The sequence below is a fragment of the Cricetulus griseus genome, chromosome 5 (assembly GCF_003668045.3).
Source record: "Cricetulus griseus strain 17A/GY chromosome 5, alternate assembly CriGri-PICRH-1.0, whole genome shotgun sequence".
Classification (NCBI taxonomy): Eukaryota; Metazoa; Chordata; class Mammalia; order Rodentia; family Cricetidae; genus Cricetulus; species Cricetulus griseus.
The window spans coordinates 28,383,320-28,411,176 of NC_048598.1; the positions used below are offsets into that span (position 1 = coordinate 28,383,320).

The 27,857-nt window shown below is 41.3% G+C and overlaps 2 protein-coding genes across 10 annotated transcripts in view; one reads left to right on the forward strand and one right to left on the reverse strand.

The window, feature by feature from the left end:
• The window catches only part of C5H1orf112 (chromosome 5 C1orf112 homolog), a 41,828-nt gene extending 39,036 nt beyond the window's left edge, over positions 1-2,792 (forward strand). For 2 of the 5 annotated variants that reach the window (XM_035445126.1, XM_027417165.2), the window contains 2 exons: positions 1,062-1,181; positions 2,458-2,789. In XM_035445126.1, the coding sequence (XP_035301017.1) occupies positions 1,062-1,181; positions 2,458-2,658 (321 nt within the window). In that variant the 3' untranslated portion in view covers positions 2,659-2,789. Of the gene's footprint in view, positions 1-1,061; positions 1,182-2,457 lie in introns of those variants that run through there. The other 3 variants (XR_003485651.2, XR_003485652.2, XM_027417164.2) reach the window with 2 other exon arrangements.
• Scyl3 (SCY1 like pseudokinase 3) lies at positions 1,729-27,438 on the reverse strand. 5 transcript variants are annotated; one of them, XM_027417170.2, is made up of 14 exons: positions 27,302-27,438; positions 25,119-25,332; positions 20,152-20,337; positions 18,372-18,485; positions 16,361-16,417; positions 15,181-15,283; positions 13,949-14,060; positions 11,554-11,631; positions 10,582-10,721; positions 8,692-8,876; positions 7,478-7,649; positions 6,013-6,174; positions 4,145-4,824; positions 1,729-3,396 (listed from the first exon to the last, which is right to left on the reverse strand). In XM_027417170.2, exons 2-14 carry the CDS (start codon positions 25,281-25,283, stop codon positions 3,343-3,345), a joined length of 2,208 nt encoding a protein of 735 aa, XP_027272971.1. In that variant the 5' UTR covers positions 25,284-25,332; positions 27,302-27,438; the 3' UTR covers positions 1,729-3,342. The 5 variants fall into 5 exon arrangements, with proteins under 5 accessions (XP_027272971.1, XP_027272970.1, XP_027272973.1 ...); XM_027417169.2 differs by lacking the exon at positions 27,302-27,438 and adding an exon at positions 27,156-27,295; XM_027417172.2 differs by lacking the exon at positions 27,302-27,438 and adding an exon at positions 26,889-27,026.
• Between the last annotated feature and the right edge of the window lie 419 nt (positions 27,439-27,857).

Below are 27,857 nucleotides of genomic sequence, written 5' to 3' on the forward strand. Positions count from 1 at the left end.
TTTTGTATAAACATAAAAGGAATCAGTAGAGCGTACATCAGAGAAGTAAATTAAGTCACTGCACCTATAAGTGAAATACAAAAGCATTGTTAACCTTGGCAATAAGATAATCATAATTGACTATACATGGTTGATTACAAGACCTAGGATTGTGGTTTTTACTATATTTTAGTATGACTTCAGTATGTTTTTCTAAAATGCAGAGACAGACTTTGATAGCCTTGTCTGGCTTTGATCTCAGAGTTCTTCCTGCCTCCTGAGTGCTGGAATTAAGGGTGTGTACAGTAGTATTTTGTTCAGTACAGTCTAAAATTTTAAGTATAGGGATCCACTATATACTCTGGTGTTACAATATAAGGGGGTAACTGAAATACTAAGAAGCAGACCTGTCAAACCATAGACTTAGAATATCAGGAAACATAAATTATACTTAAGCATGTATTTAATTGAGTTCTATGTATTTTGTAGATTACTTATGAGTTGTTACTAAACATAATGTGTATGTGTTAAGAGTTAGTACATCTAGGCTGTACTTTAAGTACACATGTAAGTAATTGTTTTGCCAGCACCACACCCTGTACAGTACGTTTCTTGGAGAGACAACTCTTAACTCTGTAGTGAAAAACCTTCTAAGTCACTCTTAAGAACACTCTGGTTCTTAACCTATGAGTCAAGACCCTCCCAACACAGGGTCACATATTGAATATTCTGCATCTCAGGTATTTGCATTATGATTCATAACAGTAGCAAAATTACAGTTAATGAAGCAGCAAATTTATGGTTGGGGGTGGGTCATCACAACATGAGGAACTGTACTAAAGGGTGGCAGCATTAGGAAGGATCAGAACCATTGCTCTAAAGGGTTGTATTCAGGTCATACTAAAAGGCAAGTCTACCTAACCTAGAATTTGCCTGGTTACGTGTTAAGTCAGAATGGTTTAACACTCAGCACTATAGACATACATATAAACTAATCAGTTCTTTCCTCTTCTAAGTGTCATACTACTTTGTATCTAGTACAGAATGCTAATGAGTCAGTGGTTTTTGATGATCTTTGACAGACAGGATTTGTAGATGAAACTGAAGCTGCCAGAGTGGACTATGTGAAACAGGAGAAAGGCACTTCCTGGGAATCCACTGCCAAGGTTACTGTAGAAGCAGCAAATGGGTCCGTTTTACAGGTATGGGCTGTTTTTCAGTATGGTTAATGGTCAAACAATGGAACTTCTGTCATTACTGATAAACTAGTTTGATTTTCTTTATTTAAATTAGAAACAAGCCTGTTTCATGTCAATCCCAGCTCTCTCTTCTCCCCTGCTACCCAGGGAGGGTGAGCCCCTCCATGGGGGATCCCCAAAGTCTGTCTTATCATCCAGGCAGGGCCTAAGCTGTCCCCGATGAGTCCCAGGCTGAGAGCGCATCTTCCACGTGGAATTCATATACCAGGATAAATGCTGGTCTACTACCAGAGGTCCCATAGATTGCTGAGGCCTCCTCACTGAAACCCACATTTAGGGGGATCTGGATCAGTCCCATGCAGGTCTCCCAGCCATTAGTCTGGGGTCCATGAGTTCCCCCTTGTTCTGGTCAGTAGTTTGATTCTTGTACCCATGCTGAATATCAATAAAATCTAGACACATAAAAATTCCCATTTAATGGTAGTTGCACGTCAAAAACAAATACATTTTTCTTGACGTGTTAACCAACACAGACAAGAACTACAAAAAATAGTTGTAAACATTATACCAAATATACTCTTTATTTCTGGAAGTTACATATTGTACCAATGATGACATAAATGCATTTTCTGACAGATGTCAGCATGTTCATCTCTTGTGTCCTCAAGCCAGCTTCATAATCAGTTTCTAAGAATCACATGTACCTTTTAATTGGCAGAAATTTGACACCACTACATACATTCAATGTTGTGTTTTTAACATAAGTATAATTTGGAATTTCAGGCTATAACAAAACAATGTTCTAGGTTTATATAGTGCAATAGTAATTTTTTTAAAGATGTAGCTGTAAGCCTGAAATATATAAAGTTCAGTTATGTTCATAAGCCCTATGAATTTAAATTGTGACACCCTTTTGGAAAACCGATTATTAGATATGTCTGGGTCTCACTCCCTTTTCCCCTTTCCTTGTACAAGATGTCTTGAGCCTTAGTTTTCCTCAACTGGCCCCAAAAGCATGTTGGAAACTGTAGTTCTCATTATTTACAAACTTATTATTATGAAAATCACATTTCTTTTCTCTTAATGGTGTTCTTAAAGAATAGTCAGTTATTGGGCAAGACAACATTTGTCCCTGGGGATCCTAGCATAAGAGGGTCCAATTAGGATAAGGTTTTATTATAGATGGGGAGGGTACCTTTTGTGATCCCTTGACTGCAGTTTCTCTTATTTTTAGACTGAGTATAGGGCATTACTTGTTTCATGATTTCTTTATTTCCAGCCTTGTACAAAAAGAGCCCGTCGTGAGCTCCCCTTCGAAGAAGAGTATAGGGCAGCATTTCAAGCAGCAGCAGAGGCTTTAGAAACAACTGAGTTGTTGCTCCAACAGGCCCCTGCTCCACCCTGGCTGCTAACGGAACTGGATGCACTGCAAGAAAGGGTTGAGAAGCTAAAATGCTGTATACCTGAGGGTAACACATGAATGGATTCTACCGATCGGCCAGAACTAGGTTTAATTGATTCTTCAAGTGCCTTGCCTGGATGTTTTGTAAATTAAATTTATGTTTTCATTGCACATATAAAGGTTTTATAAATGTGAAAATATTTGACATAGAATAAGATGGGGCATTTCTCATTGAGAACTTTGGTACAGTGTAATACAGGTGAAACAGTAACTGCAGGTCCAAAGGAGGAACCTTTCTTTACTCAGATGATAAACTGTAAACAAATAAGCTGCTTAAGGAACTTTAGCAGTTTGAAGTTATAATTTACAGCTAGATTTTTTTTTTCAGTAAGTCATTTCATAATAGAGCTTACTCTTTTAAAGAAATGGCACAAGTTTAAGCTTACCAGCTTGAATTTTTATTTTCTTTACTTCCAGAATTGTCCTGGAAAAAAGCACTTCTTTAGCTACTTACTTTGCATGGGAAACTGGCCTTGGTCAAGTGCACACAGGCTCTTCCTCCTAGAATCCGGCACCGAGAGCCTTCTGCCACCCAGGGCTTAGTCAGCAACTTGAGATTGGTCTCATTTTTGAGTTGGCACAGACTGCAAAAAGAGCTTCTGGTACGGGGAACACAGGCTGCTTTGTGGTTTTACATCCATGCAGCTTGCTTTGAGGTATTACTTCCTTTAGAATTATTCCTGAAGTTTAAGCTCTTTCTTATCACCAGTTGTTATCTTCCCAGGTTAGCTCTTCTTCCCAGCCTTCTGCCTCTCCCTGCAACAGAACACACCAACTACTTGAGGCAAGTTATATACACCAGGCATTTTAAAATGACCCACTTTTTGTAATATCAAAAGAGACTGACTGCCTCACAGTAAGTAAAGATAATAAGAAATTAAAGTGAGATTGCATTGGTTGTAATGTTACACACCACACCCGTTGGAAAGTAACAGTCCAGTAAAATCGGTCAGATTCTGTTTCCCAAGTCAATGAGTTACTCATGCAGCAGGTGGACCCAGGCATCGCCAAGGTTAACAGAATACAAAAGATTTTAAATGAGGTTTCTTTTAAAGCTTTATGAATCTGCTGTGCATGGTGTTTTGTATGCATGCATTGCTACGCACCACGTGTGCCTGTTGCCTGTATCGGTCAGAGCCATGGAATCTCCTGTAACTGGAGTTACAGACAGTTGTGAGGCATTTTGAAGGTGCTGGGAATCAAACCTGGGTCCTCTACAACAACCAGTACTATTAACCAGAGCCATCTCTCCAACCCCAAGATTTTAGTTTGGTAATTTGATTTTTTTTTTTGTACAGTTTTGAACTGTGAACTTTATAGATGACAATGCTGTGCCACATCAAGAAATCACTTCTAGTAACTGGTTTTGTTGTTTCGAGGCTTAATTTGATCATTTTAACCAGCTGTGTACAATACCTTCATTGAGAAAACTACTTGTTTAGGGTTTCCCTTGGAGATACTAGTTAACAATAACTAGAACATTTAGTACAAAGAATGAACTCACCTCAGTCATTTCTGGTGCAGCAAATTTTGAGGAAAACTGCATCACTGGTGAGATGTTATCTTTGTTAGGGACCATCACTTCTGTCCTTAGTTCAGGCAAAATAAGGAAAGTACCTGAAGGCTTAATTTCTGGGACCATATCTGCAAACCAGTCTAACTCAGGATCTTGTACTGGCTTCTTTTTTACTTGTATGGTGAACTCTTCTCCTAAACCAAGTTCTGACCGAACCTTAAGGGGTCTTTCCTGGGACACTTCTGGTGGTTTGACTTCCCCACGCTGCATATGATTGGTCTTTGAGGAAGGACTGGGTTTCAAAGGCTTAGACTCCTGAGTGAGAGGAAGCAAAGCTGCAGTGTGCTTCTGCTCCTCTGAGGTAACAGGCGTGGCAGCAGAGGCTCCAGCCACAGAGTTCACTTCGGTACCAACACCGGACTCACAGTCATCCCAGGACTCCTCCTCTGCATTCAGGTTGGTGTGCTGGGACTCAGCTCCATCACAGGGTGCTTGGGGCCTTATCTGAAGATTGGCAGTTTGGTGCTCAGGCTCCTCAGGCTCACTCCAGTCAGGCCACTCTTCAGGCTTACTAGAACTTGCTGGGAAGTTCCCTTTGTCTTCTGAGGTGTTTTTCACATCTGAGATTCCATTCATAGGGAATTTCACAGAGTGAGAAAACTGATCACCTATGGGTATATTCAAGAATTAGTCTCATAAAATGTTAAGAGCAAGCAGATAAGTGTAGGTCTATAATTAATTAGAAATATCCATGCACACTAGCAAAAGTTAGACAAAGATGCCATATAAGTTCTCCAAATACACTCAAAGGAAGCATACTATGTCACAACTGATTTTTAGATCTTCGACTAGATATGTAAACACTCATTAGCATAAGTCTCTCTAAATAAATACAGATGCAGTCTTACTTACCCTTGAGGTAGCAGTTCATCTAAAAATCCGTACTCAAGTAAGGTTTTGTTTTGTTGTTGGTTTGGTTTTTTTCCGAGACAGGGTTTCTCTGTGGCTTTGGAGGCTGTTGTGGAACTAGCTCTTGTAGACCAGGGTGGTCTTGAACTCAGAGATCTGCCTGCCTTTGCCTCCCGAGTGCTGGGACTAAAGGCATGCGCCACCACCGCCCTGGGTAAGTTTTTTTTTTTTTTTTTTTTTTTAAGTTATTTGCTGTGAGGTCTCTCCCACATTCTGGGTGTATGAATGCCAAAGTGCAGGTGTGGTAGCAAAGGACAGCTATGCAGTTGGTTCTACTTTAGGTTCCAAAAACTGAACTTGGGGTATTAGCCTTTTACCAAAGGTGCTTTTACTTCCTGAGACATCTCCCCAGCCCATTTTATTTTTCAAAGATTCATTTTTAATTACATGTTTGTGTGTGTGTTGGGGGGTATACACAGCTGAGTACAGTGCCAACAGAGGCCAGAAGCATCGGATGTTCTGGAGCTGGAGTTAGAGACCTGTGCTGGGGACCAAACTTGTGTCTCCTGCAAGAGTAATTTGTTCTTTGAACTGCTGAGCCATCTTTCCAGTCCCCAAGTAAGTTTGAAACAGACTTTATTAAATGTTATCAAGGTGCTAAGAAATCTAGGTTTACTCTGCTGCCACACAGAACACTTTTCACTTCATTAACATCTTTAGAACTCTTCGTTTTTGGTATATTATGATGCAGAAGACATAAAAACACAAAAGTATCTGATATAAAAATGAATTCAAGTAATGTTTACTTGTGTGGAAAGGTTAGGTATTATAAGCAACAGTTTGGAGAGGTAAAAAGGATAGAGGAATTCCAAGTGCACTTGATTTTCAAAATTTAAGCTTAATGTTTTCAGAAATAGATCGAAGAAATGGGAAACTCGAATGCTTACCTGTCTGTAAAAGAGTATTGTAATACTCTTCCTGTATGTGCTTCTTGCTGTTGATGGGCATGCTGCCAGAAAACAGCCATTTAGGGAATGCATTAGAAGAGGGGTTGTCCAAGCCTTTTGAGATCTGAGTCTGCTGGTTGCACACAATATGCATGGGAGAACCTGAAAGTGGAAGAGGATGTGCTTACTGATCTAGCACTTGATTGGTGAACAACAGTCCAGGGAGATTGGGTGTGCGTAGCACAGATAAAGAACATCAAGTATTTGACCCCAAACCATTATTAAATGGGTTGCCTGTCTCTGAAGGTTTAAGGCAGGTTGTGTCCACTGAGCATGGTGTGATGTGATCAAACTACTCGAAGCAGTACATAGATAAAATCTTTAGGGAAGTAGATTACAGTTCTTAAAAATCATTTTGGTAGCAATCTAAGACCTTGATCCTAACTTCCTTTTAAGAATAAACGGCTAGTAAGATTACAAGCCAATTAATATTAGTGACTTAGTACCACAAAACTATATACTGAAAACAATTAAAATAATGTATGCTACCGATATTTGACTTTGAGTGAGGAAAGTAGCTGTCTTTAACAGTTTACCAGAAAGCTTATATTCAAGATTGGATATTGATCAGAAAGATTTAGTAAAATTACAGCTGAGTATTTCCCCTACCTTAAAGCTAGGGTAAGGGGAGTCAACTGTCATTATAAGGTTTCAGCTCTCTAGCAACTCTCTCTTCTTCACCCTCAGGGCCTAGCACTACAAGCCAAAGAACTGCATTAGAGACCAGAATTTGTAATGAAATCATGGTCATATTCATATTCAAGGTCATACAAAGTAGCAAAAAGGAAATGACATTGTTCTTACAAAATTCCTGTGCTACCTCCCACTTAAGAGTACAGTGGGAACAAACCAAAGACTTCCTGAAGTACTCAAAAATAGCTTTTACCCAATAGTCTAACAAAGTCAAAAGAAAAGTCCCTACTAAAATTCCAATACATTCTCTGACCTACAAAGGCTAATACTTCTGAACCCCACACAATACAGATCCATGTGTAAGGGTTATGGTACTACAGTTACTGGTTAAAAATCGAGCAGTGGCTCAACAGCTATGGCTATAAGTCATTGAACTGGATTCAGTGAAATATTAGGTATAAAAATGAGGTAAGTTTTTATGTATTGGCCTGGAAACATCTTTAATATATAATACATGAAACTAAGCTGTAGATTTGTGCACAGCATCATTAAATATAATCTTATTAAGAACCACATATGTGGAGTGTGTAAAAAAAAAAAAAAAAAAAAAAACTATCCCTTTGTGGGCTTACCAAAGGGGGAAAAAAGGATTCTCATTAACCCATTGAATGTCACTTTGTACCCACTATGAGAAATTGGAAAAGGGAAACTGAACTTTCCTCATGCTTCTTGATCGTTTCCCTCAACATAAACCTGTAATGTTTACCCTTACCTTCAGGGGAAAGATCACTAGTTTTCGTAAAACTTGGAGCAGTTCGCTTAAAGATCTTGGTTCTTTCTCCTCCCACAACCACTTCTGGTCCGAGTAGAGATACCAGCACCGCCAGGCTACGAAGAGTAATTGCCACAATGGAATTGCTGGTATCACGAAGGCCCAGTAATACCTAGGAGCAAAATTGGTGATGGGTGTAGACAACTACTGTCTTTCTCTCCTGGAAAGGAATTGGCCTGCAGCCATAATGCTTCTTCACATGAATGATATTTTCCTAAATATTTCTAAGTCAGTGGTTCTCTACCGAAAACAAACAATATTTTGTCCTACCAATCTGTCATGAATTGCCAACCACCCCACCCCTCCTCACCCCCAAATAGCCATGCCACATTATGAGCTAGCCCCAGAGCAATGGCTCCATGAAAATGGGTGTGGACTGCCTGATACAGCTGCCGAACAAGATACATACACTAAAACCTGTTTCTGGGAGCATCAAAGCTTCTAATATGCAGGCACCCAGAAGCAGCTGCAACCTTGATCTCATACTACATTTCTCCAGAACTTCAGATAAATTTTTGTTACTTTGAGTCATTTAACTGTTAATTTTTTAAGTTTTTAAACTTTTGGGTTTTTTGAGACCGGGTTTCTCTGTGTAACAGACCTAGCTGTCCTGAAACTTAGACCAGGTTAGCCTCAAACTCAGATCTACATGTCTCTGCCTCTTGTGTGGTGGGATTAAAGACATGTGCCACCACACCCAGCTCTGATTTATGGCATAGATAATGATTACAAGCCTTGGGTGAGCAAGTTCTAACCTTCCCTATGGTGGATAAACAGGTTGAAAATCATTGGTAACGATCTCATGTTCTCTCTGTGGCAATTACCATAATGTAATTATCGTCCCACAAATGCTAGTGAAGGGCCATGGTCTCCTTAGGCTTGGTTTTTGTCTTATTTACCTCCAAGATTAAAAAAAAACGGAATCATAGTTTCTCACAGATTAAGACTGAACATCTTATGTTAATGGATTTGCCAAGAAGATGGACTGAAAATACAATTTCACCTCTTTATATTTTAGTAACTTTTAAACTCAACTGCAGTCTCAAGGCTTTGTGAGCTACTATCTGAGAACCTCTTCCTTCCTTTCACTCCCTAAAGTGGCAGCACTTGGCCTGCGCTCTCTCTCATTGTCCCACTGCCAGCTTGGTCCTGACCTGTGGCAAGATGACTTTCTTCAGTTGGTCCTGAGTAAAGTGCTTCACATAGGCATCGATGTGGGATAGTAACACCATCCGTACATGCTCCTCATGGACCTCGAACAATTGGAGAAGCACAGGAATCACCCGTGACTGGAACAGTGCTGGCGAAAGCAAGCAAGGAGTCTCCCCTGGTGCATTCTCTACCCCAAATCAGAGGGTACAGACAACAGTCATTCAGTGAAAAGGGTAAAAAACACAATTCGTCAAATGAGTCCAGAATTTTACACACATTTTATGTATTTGTCTAAAATCTTAAGCCCCAACTAAAGGAATCTCTTATGTGGATTCAAAAATTACTTAAAGGCTTTACTGTGTCAAGTGCTCTCTGCATCCTGTTTGTTCCTGGCTAGTGGGCCAGGCAAAGACTCATCTTTGAATAACACACGGCTGACTCCTGCTCTCCCTCAAATTCACAGTGAGGATGGAGAGCCCCAAGGGAAAAATCAAGACTGCAGTTAAGTATATTCAACCCAGAGATAAATGCATGACACTATTTAAGAAAATGACCTCTGGGGGACAAGGGAGAAGGTTCATTGGTTAAGAACAATGACCAGGTTGATTGCAGAGGACTGAGGTTCAGATCCCAGCATTCATACTGGTTTACAACCATTCCTAACTCCAGTTTCAGGGGATCCAGTGTCCTCTAGTGTCTTCCATGGGGACCAGGCATGCATGTAAGGTACATGCATACATGTAAGCAAAACACTCAAAAAAAAAACCACAAAACTAAATTAAAATTATTTTAAGAAGATGATTCTTAAAGCAGGATCCAACCTAACTCTAAATTCTTCAGTATATTAAAAAATATGTTTTCTAACCTGGTATGTTACCATCGAAAGTCTTATAAATCTTATAAAGTTTCAAAGCAATCATTTTGAAACAGTTCCAAGAAATAAAGTGATCTTGGTTGGCGGTTTTCAACAATTTTACTACAAACAACAGGGGTTGCTTTCAGTAACTGTGGAAGCACAGGCCTAACGATTCACTGAAAAGATGACCTGAGAACACATGCCTTAACCCATTAAAAGTTCATATCGGCGCCTCTCTGCCTGTGCAACCACTTACACTGAAAAATTATGGATTTTTCACAGTAAGGTTTCCACTGTCCCAGAAAGCTGGGTTCATACACAAAAAAGATAGAACTAAAGGTGTGTAAAATAGTCAACCCATTCTGCAAATGATTATTCTATATCATTTTGGCTCCTCATCTAAAACTCCCACAAGTCATGAAACAAGTGGGAATGATTACATATCTCTTCATCTAGTGGATAAGTGGTTTCTAGAACACCTTTTGTTTGTTTTTCAAGACAGGGTTTCTCTGTGTAGCTTTGGAGCCTGTCCTGGCACTCGCTCTGTAGACCAGGCTGGCATCAAACTCACAGTAATCCACCTCCCTCTGCCTCTGGGGTGCTGGGATTAAAGGCATGCGCCACCACTGCCTGGCTCTAGAACACCTTTTATAAACGTCAGAAAATGAAACATTGAAAAAAAGTTATGAAAAAGTGTACAGACTCTCCAGAAAGATATATATATATCTTTCTGGTCTACAAAGTAAGTGCCAGGACAGGCTACAAAGCTACACAGAGAAATCCTGTTTCTAAACACACACACACACAGAATATAAGTAGACATTCCTATTCTAAATGTGTATATATATATATTCTAAATATATACATATATATATATTTTTTCCCTGTATTTACCCCTGGGCTTTGGTACCTGAGTTGGAGTTCTGTGCCTTTAGAACCAAACATCAACTTTAGAATACTGCAATATTACCCCACTCAAAAATGGACTAATAATTGCCTAACTCCTTAATAACTAATAACACTAGAAAAAAGTCACCTTTTTTAGGGCCAAGGAGATAGGGAAGAAAACTCTTAACAGCCACTGGCTCAGCAAACACCAACTGGTTAAGCAGAAGAGGCACCAGTCTTGAAGCTATTAACTCTTCTGATAAGCCGCTCACTCTGTCCAGCAGAAATCTGAGGACAGACAGGACAAGATGCTATTAGCTTCCAATCTAGTCATGTGACCCCCGTTCTCTGCTACATGTGCTAGTCACCTGGCTTGATGCTGTTTTGCTATCCATCTGCTGCTTCTTACTGCTACTAGCTGTTCTTTCCTTTTGCTTGTTACATGCTTAGTGTAAATATATGGCCTTCCTTGGCTACCGCTCTAATCCTCCTCCACTCCCACACTGGTATTTTTCCCTCAGCCTACAGGCCTCCCAACTTTATCTTTTATCTTTCTTATCTCAGTGTTTCCTTCACTGGCCCATCAATGCTCTTACATACTAACCGATCCAATCCTTGTGTGATCCAAGTCTGCCTCCACCAACAGAATGATCAGTAAAGAGAGATCTAGCTATCTCATGGTTACCTTCATTCCCTTCAAGGCAAGAAGTCCACTACCTAACAAATAACGTCAATACTCTGCCTTGCCACACAAGGACCACCTCTTACCTGTCCTTGCTTTGAAATCTGCCCTCCATCAGGAATCAAGGGGCTGCCCTTTGCTACAAATTACAGTGGGTCTTTCCTTTGTGTATTCGCTCCTGTTTGTCTGTCTAGAAAAGCTTTTCTATAACCACCTCCCTACCAGCAAAGGAAGACTTGCACCCATCTTTACATTTAAGTTGCCAGCTATGCTTGCATTACCAGGTGTACAGTCTATCCATAACACAGTGGAAAATATGACATGTAGGAAAGTTCAATAACCACTGTAAAGTCAGAAGGTTGACTCATCCCTAGATCACTAACATGCTTACATAGGTTTAATTCAAGTCAGTGGATTTAAGTTTTCTTCTGAACTTACTTGAAAAATTCAGTTTTCTCATCTTCGCTCTTTAATGTCAAGCTTCTCAAGAAATTCACAACTTCTAAAAAATCATTTCTAAATGCAATACAACAAAATAAAATAGCAGGACAATAGATTAAAGGCATGTTAAGAATTGAAGCCATTATCACAGACCATACCACCATTTTCAGTGAAGAAATGTTTTCTATGTCATGAAAGATTCAAAGTAGCTGATGAGATGAATACAATGGGCCAACCTAGAAGATCTTCATGTTTTAATAATTCCAGAAATATCTGCCAGAGGATATAAATGGAAACATACATGGTAGCGTACTTTAGGCTTCAGTAGTGACCATACTTTTCCAAATTTTTTACTTTTAACAGGATATTAGCAAATGGATTATCCTGGGAGAAATGGCAAAACCATTTCAAAGGAGCTGCTGATTCCCAAGTTTTTCCTTTGGTGAAGTGAAAACACTTGGGAAATAGAATTTCTGTAGGAGTCACAGGTATTTTCTCAGTTTTCTGACTTTTGCACTCAGTCAAGGTCAGTTTCTGAGGAGTTCACAGACAGTCCCAAACCTGTAAACTGTTCTGTTCCAAGAGAACATGGCTCACGTCCTACCACATGGAGGCTACTGTACGGCAGTTAAGCACACAAGCTTGGCAGCCTACATGGCATGCACAGGTAATGCCTCCATTCCCATGTTAATACCTCCACGTGACTGACCCTTAGACAACTCATCATTAGGACAATGACTTCTGCATCAAAATCCACATGACTTTTATCTGCAAAACTTAATTTCCATGGGCCCAGTGTTAACCAGTAGTTTCAATGAAAACCATCTATTACCACACGGAAATGCGTAAGAAACTCAGAAAAGCCCTTTGTATTGCATAAGCCATTTTTCTGCTTTTCTGGAGATGCTCCACATCACATGCTGTTTCAGGGAGATACCTGCAGCGCTGTAACATACCAGCAATACGTGCTCCAACGAACTTTCTGCAGTTATGGTTTAATACTACTAGATCTTTACGTTTGTTTACATGTCTCACTGCAAATGGTAACATACATGTTCTATAAACGTAGGTGTTCATAAACTAACGTAGGTGTTCATAAACTAACTTTAGAAGAGACAACCTGTTTATACTTAATAGACTCAAAGGATAAATAGGCTATCTACATTTATTTTGTGTGTTCATCACATATGTTTCTTCCTTTGGTTTTCTAAGATTTGTCTCAGGGTTTAAATTTTTTAAAGCTTAAAGATTCATGGCAAATCATAGTGTACCTGTGCATTCCAAACCCATGTCATTCGAGAGGCAGCAGTGTCTCCTCCTCCCCTGCAGCAGAGCATATATATATGCACAAATGTCTTTACTCCGAAGGAAACTGGCTTGGCTACCTCGGTTGCCTCAGTGAGGGATGCCGGCCTGCTTCATCCTGCTGCCTCTGGCACATTTACTCCTCATGCCACAATTGGAAGTATGAAGTGTGGGTTGGAGTAGTCTTTGATTTTTTTTTTTCCCCTCTATACTAACACACATTTCTTAAAGAACTTGTATTACACGTAGTGGTAACAATTTACTACAATGAGAACTAGAGTATTTCTAAGAATCACCTACAAGCACAAGAAAATGCATATAATATGATAATAATTGTTGAAAGACTTGTAAATATAAATATATACAATTGCATTTGCCAAATTAAGAAATAAGTGGAGGGTATGACCTGCTGGAAAAAAGTATGACACTGGAAAAAGTTAGAAACACCAATGGCGACTCTCCTCCTGGTGACTATAGGCACTAATTTACTAACAACCCCAACGTGTGCCTGTCTGGAGGTGGGGCTAGTCTCAGGGGCAGCAGAACCGTTCTTTGCTCTACTTCCTTTCCAGCTCTCTAAGTACAAACACAAAAAGATATTTTGTTTAAAAAAACATCAGGTTAGCCTTGTTAATAAAACTCTCAAACATGGAACTAACCTGGACACAAGGTCTGCGGTTACAGAAATGAAGAACATATCATTAAAGTTAACCTTGAAGGCCCAATACCATCTGTGAACCCAGGAGAGCATTACACTAACCGAGGGCTATACATTCTGGGACACAAGAAACAGTCTGCTGCCAGAGAAACACAAACTTGCCCCTTCCAACATACACCAGGGAAGCAGCCTATTGAGGCACACACCAGTAACGCAGTGGGACAGCAGACAGGGGAGGCCATGTCCATCTACTTTCTCAATTGACACACAATTGTAAACTACTTCACACAGATTAGTTTCTTTATAATTAAAATCCCTAATGAATCTGGATATAATTCCTTCATGACAGCTAAGGATTTCTACAGCTTTCTGTGATAGGAAGTTTTGAGGCAGCCAGTCTCTCTCCTGCACCACACAAGATGCCCTCACCTGAAGAAGTCATGGGACAGTAAGGTGCTGAGCGCTGGCCGACACGTAGGCGTGGGATTCAGCAGAGCTGTGTGCAAGGTCTGTAGGAAGCTGGAGAGAACATCCGCTGAAACTGAAATCCAGAGCTACAGTTAGTTCCAGGGCCTTCTCCCTCTTTTCGGGCCTCTCTAGCTGGAGATTGATGAGAGCAAAAACCAACCTGTAAAAGCCCAAGCACACAAAGCCCCGGCTGTTGCTACATGACTTCTGTCGTGCAGACCAGACCCCTGGGCAGGTTTACAGTGCGGTCTTGCCAGCACAGCCCACACTGCCATAGGTGCCTCCCTTCTCCAGCCCCCATGTCCTGATTGTTAACCCACCTCTGATCCAAACTGATGGTTCAAAAGGTGGCAGCTTTGCAGGTCTTTCTTGGGTAGGTCCTTGTCAACAGAGCTGACTGACTGAATGCCTATAGTTTTAATTCTTCTACATATTTGCCACCATTATAGGTGCATGGGAGAGCAGTTAGTTAAAACAAAACAAAACAAAACAAAAAACCGAAAAACGACACCTTAGAGCCTTATGATGGATGAATCAAGTTGATAGCCAAAAGGTACTTCTAGTACCAGAACTGCAAGTCCTGGTGCAAGCTATACTGGCACTGCAGAAGTATCATCAGAGCAGACAGGCCACCAAAGGACCTAATGTGCACACACCTCAGTAACCTTCACAGGTGCAGAATTAATGTCCCAGAGTCCATCCCAGGAGAGGGACACAGGATGCCAATTAGAGAACACAGAAGGGAGCAGAGCGCTATCTTTAAGTAGTGGGCTTTAAGAGGGCATGCAAGAAAAAATACTAAGTAAATTATAGTAGAAAAACTGAATGACTTTGAAAGAATAAAGTTTAAGGAAACACTGGAGTCTTACTCTATATTCAGGCTATTACATCTCAGTTACTAAGGGCATTTGTTTGCCACAAGACAACTCAATAATGAACTCAGAAGACAATCACATATGATGGGGGCAGCCACTGTTCAAAGTGCTTCTTACATCAAATTCTTTTTTATTATTCATACTCATGGAACCCCAAGTTTCTCCACTTCCTGCTGCTGCTCTTTGTCCTAAGTAAACTGTGGTGAGCAGCAGGTTCCCCACTATACTGAAGACTGCATCCCTTGGACTTCCACACAAAGCGGGTGAGGATGCCTTTCCTACTTAGTCTGCGCATGCGGCAGTACAGCTCCAACTCACCCTGCTCCTTCAAGATGGGGAGCAAGCTGTCCACCAAAGTTCCGAAGGAATAGGCATCTCGGGCATGTCCATGGGACTCTGGAAGGGCTGCAAATTCTGGAGACTAAATGCAGTGAAACTATTAGAACAAGAGGACCTAGTTTATAAGCTGTCTCCAATGTCCTCCCATGTTTGCATTTATAGACTCAAATCTAACTTCATGGTATCATATACTACAGGCTTTAAGAATTGTTAGTACACAGTACATGACAAATTGGTGCAATTCTATGTCAATTAAAATGGTAGGTCTCTCTCAAAAATGGGAAAACTCTGAACTATTATGAAATAGTAGGTCTCTCCCAAATATGGAAAAACTTTGAAATATTAGCTGATGGAACTTATCAAAGATTTAAAAATATCATTTATGATCAAAAAGATAATGTTCATATATGGCTTTCTGAAATGTATCTGTAACCCAGGGTAAAACAAACTATGCATAATCTAATAGTTACATACACACAATGAAAACCAAAGTTTAAAAAAATAATGTTTTTTCTTACAATCTGGCATGCCCAGTGATATTTCAACTTTTTCAAAATGCTGATCAACTGACTTAAAATCTGTAAATCATCAGTTTTAAAACCTCCCTAGTCTCTGCATATAAAACAGATCTGGCTAACCCTGAGATTGCAAATCTTAGGTCTCTTAAGCTTACAATCAGGCTTGCAATAATAAATCGACATTGTCTCTGGAGGTTAGTGCTTAATTTAGGTCTTGTAAAAATTGTGCAAGGGGCACACCTTCTAGATTCCCTAGTAACTGGCCCTTTCCTTACCATGATATCAACAATCACTCTTCTAATGCCCTGGAGTTCCAGCTCGTGACTAGCTAGGAAGACGACGCCAAGGAAAGGATGAGGTCACTGCCTCTCCCATAATGGTAGCCTCCAGCAAAGTACAATGACTTATCATGAAATAAAATGATTCTTGCCACACTGGGCAGCTCTGTCTTTATACACACAAAAACCATAGGCTGCTCCCTAACTTGATTAATTTTAATCTCAGGCATTTTCAAGGTCAGAGGCACCATGAGGAGTCCAAAACTTAGTAAAGAATGGGCAGAAGGGAAGGCAGGGGACCTTTTGTCCACACTGTCACACACAAGAGTCTGAGTTACAGTTGCATGAAGGGTCTTTACTCACCGTCTCCTCAGGAGGAATAGACGCTGGGTCTCTTACTGACTGGATGCTTCTGAGAAACTAGACAAAGAAAAAAAAAGTAGCTCACAACGTATTTGGTAAATTAATCTTAGTTCAACCTAAAAAAGAACTAAGTAGAGAAAGCAGGAGCCATGAACCCTTTTAACCACACATCCAATGCACAAACTTAAAAGCTTCTTAATTCAACATGAAATAGTTCCCAGCACATCGCCAGGCTTAGGAGACAGGAATGCCAGCTGATCTTCTCCCATTGGGTGGTTTGAGTGACAGCTTTGCTGTCAGAGGCTCCTGGAATACCTATTTTCCCACAGATAAAAAGACTGAAAGGGTTTTTTGGTCAGATGTGGCACATGCCTGTAGTGCCCACTAGTAAGGAAGCTGAAGCAGGAAGGTTACTTGAGCCTGTAAGTTCAAGACCAGCCTGGAAGACATAGTGAGTGGGAGGAGAAGAGGGAGGGGGAACTGGGATTGGAATGTAAAAAATAAATTAATAAACAACAACAACAACAAAAAGACACAGTCAGATCCTTTTGTTCTTTCTTTTTTTTTTAAAGAGCAAGCAAGCTACTGGTTAGCACATAACAAAAATTTACCACATATCACTACATCATGGGAATCAAGTTTTGCTGTCACAAGACATTAAAGTTGAGGCTTCTATGGGCTGTACAGATAAAAACAACACCCACTGAATAGGCATATGTAGTCACCTATTCCAAGATTATTTCTGAAAAGCTTACATGTTCAAAACACCATTTAGGGCACAAGGACTGTGAAATGAATGCGATAGCTCTCCTGTCCCCAAGCAGTGCTTACAACCTGGAGAGGAGCTCACAAGTCTCACAGATTTGCCTCATGCCATGCAGTCACAGGAGTGACTTAGGCTCCATCTAACATGAACTTCCGTTTTCTAGGAGGCCAATGGGAGGAAGGCGGCGGTCCAGCGGCAGAAACACATCAGAGGAAACAGGGCTGCTCTGTGTGGGGCTGAACAGAGTTGAGGAAGGATGGGCAGGTATTGTGAGGAACTGTGTGCCATGGCAAAGAATTTAAACAGAGACAGAAGTAATGAGAGAGTATTTACAGAACTGGCAGCATCGGAACAGAGTACCACTCATGGAAGTGTCCATTACACAACACCTAAATGTAGAAACAACCTGAGGAGACAGACTGAACCAACACATCAAAGAGAGTGCAGTTAAGAGTGGTTCTTGATCTTCAGACACCACAGGTCACTTCCCAGCACCCATGTGAGGTGACTCACAACTGCCTATCACTCCAGGGAATCTGACATCCTCTTCTGGCCTCCCTGGGCCCCTGCACACATGTTTAGAAGACAGACACAGACACAGACAGACAGACAGACACACCCTTTAAAAAAGACAGTCAATACTTCCACAAAGACATTATGAAGGCAGTGGTTTTTTATTTCTTTTAGAAATAGTGAGGCAGGAACAGCAGGCAAATGGTGAAGAGAAACAAAATAGAGAATAGAGCAGTTTGTCTACTAGGAGGAAATGGATAGGAAGTACCACAGAAGCAATAACTCTGGCCACAATTGCACCCAATATAGTGTGCTGACACTGGGCAACTTAGACTTCTGGCCTCGTAACAGACAGGTACTGTTCCAGGAAGAGATATAAAAAATATGACACTCAGCTGCTGGGATAGGAGAGACATATAACTGACCTCAGCATTAAACATGAATATAATGGAGCACAAAGTACTTATAGGGAACAGAGAGGTGGCAACTGGCTTCAGTGTTGAATCAACTGTTGGTTTACCTCTTGGTTTCAGGCCCTACTAAGTGAGAAGGGACTACATGAACCTCAGAACTTACTGAGGAATAAACATTACAATTTTCTGAACATGAGCATTAACAGAGTTAAGTCTTCGAATCTAAAATCCTAACAGTGAAGGAGAGGGACCAGGCAAGAACCCCACCTCAAGTCACCATCATGTCCTCCGTGAGGAAGAGGGCTGCCACTTGGCTCACCTCTGGTGTGGCCTGAGGAACTTTGCACACTGTTTCCATGCCTCCAAGCTTCCAATGCCCATCTTCACTCACAAAAACAGAAGACAGGCAGACATTGTTGTGTGTCAGGTGTCCCTGGGAAAGAGACAAACAGAACAGGAAGAAGACTGACACCCCAAAACCTGAAGGTTTTAAACAATCCCATACTAGTCACCACACAGAGATCGATGCAGTGTTTGGCATCTGCCACATAACATATGGGGCTGTGCTTAAATGAACAAAGCAGATGTAGCTACAAAGGGAAAGGCTCCAGCTAGCTCCTCTGCCTGGTAGGAAGGTCAGGAAGACACCAAAGCCAATGCACAGACAGCATCACTCTCACACATCCTTACACATACACAGCCTCCACAGCCTGGGTCACTTGCTTCCAGGGCCTTAAACAAAAGTATCACAGCTCCCACAGGTTATGTCACCTTCTCCCCTAGAGTCTTTCTTGCCTATAGTCTGTCATGAACCCAGACCACATCAGCTGAAAGCCTGGCAGTCAGTAGACATTAACAAAATCCTGCCAGAGGAGGAAATGGAATGACAAGGATCATCAGAAAAATTCCCACCCACCATAGAAGAATCAAGTTCAAAACTAAAAAAAAAAAAAAAAACAAAAAAACAAAAAACAAAACAAAAAACAAAAAAAACCCTCAAATTCGGGGAAGGAAAAAAATGAGAACAGGGTTTGAGTAGTTAAATTTCTTTTTCAAACCAGGAATTATTCATTCCAGTACACAAAAAGTATACTAAATATTGTACTCACATGATTCAATGTGTATGTATTTTATACAGAATATATATAGTACAGGAAGATTTTTAACAGTATGTATGATATGCTTGGGGAGAAATAAGAATAAACAGAGTATTTCTTGATATACACCAAGGTTGTCTCTGGAATAATGCACAGTTGCCTCTGGAGAAGATTTGATCTGAGGATAGGAAAGAGGTTTAACTTGCCTTTTCATCCTGTTGCTTTTCTATTACAGATATATTTTCTTCAGCAAAAAAGACATTCCTCCCCAATGAAGTATTAGTAATTCTTGTTGCCATGTGAACCCCAACAGATTTTAAAATTCTAAGAAATTATAAACTGCACATGATATTTGGAAGGCCTGTCTCCCACTGACAGAAACAGCTCTAAGAACCCAAGATGAGCCTGGTGCCAAGCGCATGTAGCCTAGGATGCAGCTTTCCCATCTCTGCATACTGCCAAAGACCTAATGCTTCAGAATGCAAACACCACATAACACCAGCTCAGGCACAGTGACAACAGACAGACCATAAATAAGCACAGAACGGACATCACGATCCCAGACACCACCAGAGGCAAACTTACTAGCTACACCACCTTGTTAGGGGGCTGCCTCTTTGGATTCACACACCCAAAATAAAACACCATTTCTTCCTAAGAAACGGCTATTTCTTTCTTTGAGATCTAAAGTGGAGCAGAACTTCTGAAAACAAACAGGAGCTTTGTTTTATAGCAACACTTCTGCCAGGCCTTTTTCTTAACCGATACTGACTGTAGCTATATTTAGATAAAGACTTACCTAAAACAAGAGGTAGATGGTAAACTAAAAGAACATTGTCTATATATCTGCTCAGGGACAGAGAACTAATTCCACAAACTACCTGCAAGATCTCTTGTTCCTTCCACTTTCGTCTCAATTTCTCTCTGTACCGGTCTCTAAGTGACCCAGAGGGTCACTTCAGTCCCCATCAATCCTGTGAGGGAGACTGTCAAACCACTTACTCTGTCATGGAGGAAGATAAGAGCCAGCAATACGTCATAGATTCCAGCACAGACTTCTGCAGGAGACAGGGTTTCCAGCGCCACTTCCAGGGGCTGCACTCTCTCAGTGACGAGATGAATGCCATCTGCTTCCACAGTACAAGATAAAAATCTTAGCAAGCAAGGGTGACGAAGTGTCTTTAAGTGCTTTAAAATACAAATAGAAGAGTTGGTGAAGTTAATGACTCAAACCAGATAAATTACAGTTTCACACACACTGTAATAAAAGTCATGCTTTTGTTGACGGTCCCTTCAACCTCCCTATGCTCCCCCAGATTTCAAGGACGAAAAAAGAAGAATCTATAATTTGTTCTAAGTTTATTCAACTTACCAATATTTAAGTAACTCTACAGACTTCGTATTCCCTTTTAAGCCTCCCGAGTTCTCAAGCCTTTCAACTATCATTGTCACAAAATTAGGGATGAAATGCCACAAACGACCCAAGAATTCTCCAAAGCATCTGATTATGGAACAGAGGCAAAGCAGCTATTCGAATGAAGCTCAGCCGTCTCCTTGTCATGAGCCACACATTAACAGAGGCCTCACTTGTGAAGCAGTGTAGGAAGGGTCCCAAAACTGCACCAAAAAAAATCTCATTATCTTTCAGGCTAGAATCAGAAAGGAACCCAGGAAGGACAGAGTATGAGGATGCTGTCCCAGAGGGTAGCGAGTTGGGGAAGGAAAAGGACTAATTTTCTGCAAAGTCCTAAGTCCTCAAAGGCTGAAATCAGCGAGCAGGCACAGGGGAAGGCCTAAGCAGGAGGGCAAAGGTTCAGGGAAGGAATGGAAATTTGAACTGCTATTCCTGGGAATTTGAGGTCTGAATCAAAGGAAGGCTAACTACCTCCTAAATCAAGCCTGACAAGAGCCTTATTAGAAAATCAGTGGCAGAATTAATAATCTCTGCCACACATTAAAATACCCAAAAAGTTATTCAAAAGCTATTCAGCCCGAGAATGTGATCCATTTTTAAGGAGAAATTACTGAAAATTAAAAATGTAAGTTATAAATTCATCAACTGTATGAATATAACATAGTATAAAGTCAGGAAATCTGAAGATAATATTAACCAATCCAAGAACAGACAATTGTTCAATGATCAGCTTGAGAGGAACCTATGTGACAATAACAAAAGGTCTCTGCAGGTAATGAAGTTCCCCAAAAGGGGATGATAGGGGCATAAAGAAAGTGCAATTACTAAAAATATAAACTGAGTCCAAATCTCCAATACACAAATGTAAGAACTTCAGTTAACACAGAGTGGGATAAACTATGTTTAAAGGACACATGGCTTCTGGGGCCAATTTTTAAAAGTCCCTTTAAAAACATAAGACATTCTTAGCTCATCCTGGCCTGTCATTTGCTGACCCCATCACTGGGTTATATCACTCTTATTAAACATTTTATTTTCTTAACTTTTCACCTATTATCAAATATGTAATCCTGTTAAAATATTTCAACATTTAAAATCGTATCTGAAAATAAATTGCCATGCTTTTTCAGTTACATCTCACCTATTTAAACATTCCTTACATGTTATATGTACACTAACACTTAACACAGGAAAATACTAGAAAACCACACGCAGGCACAGGCCTTTAGTCAGCATTCAGCAGGCTGAGGCAAATCCCGGGAGCCAGGTTTACACACTAAACCAGGTTACACACCAAAATATTAAAAGATAAGAATGAAATTAAATAGGTAGTCCCATTTTTTCCTCTCAAATTAGGATAAATTATGATGCAGAAGTCTCTGGCTTCATGTTTAGAAACTCCTAATATAAAATACCCCCTTCCCTATTAGGTTTCTTAGCAGAAACACAATATACATGAATGGAGAACAAGTCTATTTTGTTAGAATACAGGGGTTAGAATTATAGTGGTTCTTCCCTTTTTGGTTTAAAAACTGAACTGAGATTGGAACTAGCACTCAGAAGCAGATGAGAGGAGAGCAACTGGAAACCTGAGGTCCAAATAAGGGGTTAACTGCTTGCTAACCGGGTGTCATGACAACCATACTGCTGGCTCTGTTATAGCCTACTAACTCCGGATTTTCTATTCCTAATACATGCTTCATATGATGAAAATTTTAACTTGATTCTACGGCTGAATATGGTGGTACACCATAAACCCAGCACTGTGGAGGCGGACAGGGTCAGTGCAAGTTTGAGGCCAGTCTGTTCTATGAAGTGGTGTCCCAGCTAGACTCTGCCTCAATAAAAACAAACAGATAAACAGAAACAAGGGAAACTAAAAACTTCAAACAAAAGTTAATCCCTAAGGTTAATATATTATATGTCATACACTTCTTAAGTATTATGATCAGCCAGTTCTTCAGACTCAAGGACATCCTGATAATACCAACTCCTCAGCATTTTGTTGTTCTAAATTTCTCAGTGTGTGGCTGAAGAAACAAGTAGGGGCTATCTGCAAGGTCTCAGGCAGTCCTTACAGGGCATCTGTGGATACAAAGGTGGGGGAAATCTTTACTCTTAAGCTTTCTTACAGCAGAACAATCTTCATCACCAAGAGCAGATCTTTGGGAATTTTCCTTTTAAAAATTTTATGAGCGATGCTATTTTTACTTCAGGGCCCATATTCTACAAAAGGTAGTAATTAAAAACCCTTAATAGTCTTAGGAACAGGAGGAACTAGAAAGATTATAAGCCTTCTACCTCACGGGTTATAGTCACTCCAAGTTATAAAACGAAACATACACAGTCTAACAGTTGAAAGTAAATGAACATGTTAAATGCTAACTGCATGTAAGAGTAAAGTATAGTGTCCTAGCATTTGCAAATTGCAATAAAAAAATATTAACAATACCTAGATGGGGTGGAAAAGAGACAAAAATACAATTTTTACCCAATATGTACCACTCTCAGGGAGTGAGTGCACATACACACACACTCACAAAATGAAAAACGTGTCCTGAGAAGATTGTTATACATGTCCTTTTTCTTAAGAAACATTTTTTAACTGTCAGTTTTTTGTTTAATCAAAGATAAAATATCAAGTATCTAATGTGAACTATGAAATACCAATATTACCAGCATAGCCTTTTATAGCCATTAAGGAAAGAAACCATTTATTTATTTATTTTTGGTTTTTTGAGAGACAGGGTTTCTCTGTGGCTTTGGAGGCTGTTCTGGAACTAGCTCTTGTAGACCAGGGTGGTTTCGAACTCACAGAGATCCGCCTGCTTCTGCCTCCCGAGTGCTGGGACTAAAGGCTTGCACCACCACCGCCTGGCAGAAATAAACCATTTAAAGAGCTTAGGAAATAATGTTCTCCATCTACTGACTTTTAAAAAGGAACTCAGAGTGACAGACCACGATTCAAACAAAACAGCTATGGGTTCAAACTGAAAACTTCCCATTCATGAACACAACTGGGTTTTTCTCTCTAGAAACTCCCTGAAGATGATCTGAATTAGAAAATGTAAAAGTTGGTTGTACAAGGAACTACCAGCACAGGGCACTGCTTTCTTTAAGAAAAAAAAAACAAACGGGTTTTTACTGAATACTGTTCCAAGATGGGATCATTCTTTCTTTTTATGTGGTATTTTTCCCTCTCTCTCTCTCTCTCTCTCTCTCTCTCTCTCTCTATTTATTTATTGTTTATGTGTGTGTGTGTGTGTGTGTTGAGGATAGATCCATGTGTGCTACGGGATAACCCTTTTGTATTCTATGAATGTTTTATTCCCATTGGTTAATAAAGAAGCTGCTTTAGCCTATGGCAAGGCAGGATAGACACAGGTGGGAAATCCAAGCAGAGATACAGGAGAAGAAGGGCAGAGTCTGGGCAGATGCCAGCGAGTCTGAGCAACAAGATGCCAGCAGGCTGGAAATACCACGGCCACGTGGCAATACATAGATCAATAGAAATGGGTTAATTTAATGTAAGAGCTAGTTAGTAATATGCCTGAGCAATAGGCAAAAACCGTTTGTAATTAATATTAAGCCGCTGAGTGATTATTTTAAAAGTGGCTGCAGGACTGGGTGGAACAGAAAACCCCCTGTTTACACATGTGCTCACAAACGTCATGGGAATACTACATGGTTGAGCTACACCACCAGTCTAAGCATCATTACTTCTAAGCTGTCAATGTCCCCTGACATGGAATCACATAGCAAACTGACCACAATGATACTCTCAACCAATGGTGGCAGTGACCAGGGCCAAAAGGGACTTTCTTACTGGGGCTAAAAACAGATGCCTCAAGAAGTCAATGGCCCTGAAGGTCTCTTACCAAGAACCAGAGGTAGGTTGAACATTCTTTTGGTGACATCCAATCTAACACATGAATTGAAAATGTCGGGACAAGGGCTGGAGTGATGCTTAGCAGTTAAGAGCACTTGGCTGCTCTTGCAGAGGACCCAGGTGTGACTCCCACCACCCTCATGACACCTCACCCTAACCCTAACAGTTCCAAGGGACCTGATGCTCTCTTCTGACTTCCCTGGCTACCAAATGAAAACACATGGCCCATTACATTCATGCAGGCAAAATATTCATACACAAAGGATACAAATAAAATATTTTTGAAAATTCTGTCACATTACAGTGTTTCAGGGCAAGAAAGATAATATAAATTCCTAAAATACTTTATTTTCAAGCATACCTACACACTAATTAAAATATCAATAAGCAGCATTTTTGTTAAACTAGATGAATCCCATCTCTTAGATTAGCAGTATGAAACCACCTGCCTATCTTTCTGGTTAAAAGCACTGTGATAAAAGCGATCACAAGGAGTTTTGTGAAATCTTTGGCTGCTGGGATGGTTTGTTAGAGACAGACAACTGTTTTTATGTGACACCGGGTAATAAAATACCACTGCTTGTGACCATATTGCCCTCAAATGAACTTCATTTGAGGGGAAAACTCATAATTAAAAGCCCTATGAAGACAAACCCATCACAGTACCTTGGCAGCTTTGTTAACCTTGTCTTCATTTTCTCTCTTATATACAAACACCGAGGCGCATTTCCCATCTTGCAGTATGGCGGGGTAAACAGCAAGTCCAGAGGGCAAGGTGAATGGTGGTTCTCTCAGTGTATAGCTCTTTAAAGCACTGTTCTCTGATCCCATCCCTCCTGTAGTGAGGCCGTACTGCAGCTCCTCCTCAAGTCAAACAGATCTGCAACACAGCAGAGACAAATGAGAACATCAAGCAAATAGAAGCCAGGTGGCTATCCAGCTTACCCCAAAGTGCCCACTGGGACTTATTCATCATTCCTGCAGTGCCAACAATTGCATTCAATAATACAGTCAACGAACAGCAAGTTATCAGGAATCCTTGTTAATAAACAACTAACAACTCCAGAGAAATTGTGTGTTACCAAATAGCCACATGGACTTCCTTCCAAACCTAATCACACATAAATTTTATAAAGGCTTGTAAAACTTTTCAGTTAAACATAAGTAGTCTTAGACAGTGCTGCTGGAGGTGACAGCAGTGGTGGCACATGCCTTTAATCTCAACACTTGGGAGGCAGAGTCAGGTGGATCTCTGAGTTCAAGGTTAGCCTGATTTACAAAGTGAGTTCTAGGACAGTTAGGGTTCCACACAGAATCCCTGTTTTGAACCCCCAGTCCCCCAAAAGTAGTCTTTGTATAAATACAAACCTAATAATCATGACACATGTCTTAGATTTCCCTCCCACTTGAAGAGCTACAGAATAATTTGTTATTATGTAATGATGCCTAGAATACAAGCCTATCACAGAATTTAAAATGTGTACAGATGCACACACATTACTGTATGAGGAACACAAAATGCACTATGGCAAAAAGCTACAGAAATCTAAGAATGTCTGTAGGTGACAACAAACTTTGCTCTTTAGCAAATGCACTGAGCTTTGACATACCTAGCAATTTATCTTTCTTAGGCTTGGGGATTATTGAAGAGAGGGTTGTAAAAACCAGAGGAGCAGGAAGTTTGCTGTGAGATTATATCTCCTAGAAAGTCAAAGAAGGATACCATCCAGTTTCATTAGCATGGCTGCCTAAATAAGACAATGAGGACACTAATGGACATGCTCACACGAAAGCTCACATGAAAGCTCACACAACCCTCCCTAGCCAAAGAACCACAGGCAGCTGGGGAATGCTGAGAACCAGCTAAGTGTTCTTCCAAAGGGAAGAGTTCCCAATTGGGTATCCAATACCAAGTGGCTCGCCCGAGATCAGAGAGATGCAGGTAACATTGTACAGACTGAGCAGATTGTAGTTCTGTATTTAGGAATACACACTCATAACAGAAAAAGACACCAGGAATTTGACACAACAATGGGGAGGTGGATTGATTGGAGGGAGGAAAGGGAAAGAGGGGAAGTATGTCCCTGTTATGTATTCTCCCAACAATTAGTAGAGATTCTCTTGGCTCCATATCCCTTAGCTTCAAAGTGCCAAAGCTTTGGGCTTGCCCCGAGAGTGCGAAGGATATGCCTTACTCGTGGCACTTAGCTACTGGGTGGTAAACCTCAGTAGCAGCCCTGTGCTTTGATGTGTTTCAGCCTTGCATGGTGTTGGTCAAGAACTCACCCCCACAGTGCTGGCTATCATGTAGTCGGGACTAAAAGTACTTCGTCTGACCTCAGCTCAGGATACACTCCAGCCCCTCAAGCCAGCGGCAACCGTGATCCCCAAATTCAGCAAAAACCACTTTGGGAGACACGTGTATGTTATCCTTACTCTACGCATGAGGCCCCGGGGGTTTGGCGCTGCCTGGGACCCTTGCATCGCGCGACCTTCCCGCTGGATTCCCGGCCGGGCCTCTTCGCTGTCCCCCGGCCTCGGCCGCGACGGCAGGGGTCACCCGAGAAGCCAGAGAGAGGGGACCCCGAACCAGCCGGAGCAGCCAGCGCTCAACGAACCGGCCGCGCCAGCGCTCCCCGCGAGCGGCGACCCCGCTCCCACCCTGCGCAGCCGCCCGGGCCAGGCCGCTCGGCCCCCGGTTACCTGCGGGCGGCGGGAGGAGGCTGGCGGCTCTGCTCCCTCTTGGCCCGCGGCCGGCTCGGACACTCAGACCTAGGCCCCTGCACCCTATGCCTCCCGAGGACCCGGCTCAGACCGCACCACAAGGGCCCGGAAACGGGTCAACACACCGGCCTTCAGTTCCTCCTACGCCACCACCGAGGCGCGCGAACCCGGAACCGAGCTAGAGCGGCCGCACAGGTGATGCTCAGGCCGGTGTCATCTGCAGGTGTGGGCGCCAGGGAAGCCTGCGTCTCACGCCGGCCCCCAGCCGCCGGCTCCCGCTGCAGAGAAACCCGTCGGCGTGTGCTTTCAGCTCGATTGCACAGGTGTCCTAGTTTTAATGTTTGGGTTTTTAACCGGCCGGTTTTGACTTCATTTCCGCCCGAATCCAAAATGGACGCCTCTGGCTTCAGACAAGTACGGTAGTAAAGGGGCGGGACAAAAGGAGGAGTTTGGTGCTGAGACAGAACTTTTCCGGTAGTGACTCTCCGCTTCCTGGACACGTGATTGGCCGAGCTACCTGGGAAGATTTTTTTTTTTTTTTTTTTTTTTTTTGAACCACTGGTGAAGTTGTCAGAAATCATGGTGATTCTGGCATTTTTAGATTTGAGACTTCAGCCTGGAGTCAATTCATTCATTCTTTGATCATTGATCCAAGTCCAATTGTGGATGGGATCTTGGATA

Excerpts from the sequence above, each read along its gene's own strand:
- Scyl3 (XM_027417170.2), bottom strand. The coding sequence starts at position 25,283 with ATGGGATCAGAGAACAGTGCTTTAAAGAGCTATACACTGAGAGAACCA. Across the intron at positions 8,877-10,581 it reads TCTCCTTGGCCCTAAAAAAG|AGAATGCACCAGGGGAGACT; the intron begins GTGACTTTTTTC and ends GATTTGGGGTAG. Across the intron at positions 4,825-6,012 it reads CAATACTCTTTTACAGACAG|GTGATCAGTTTTCTCACTCT; the intron begins GTAAGCATTCGA and ends ATATACCCATAG.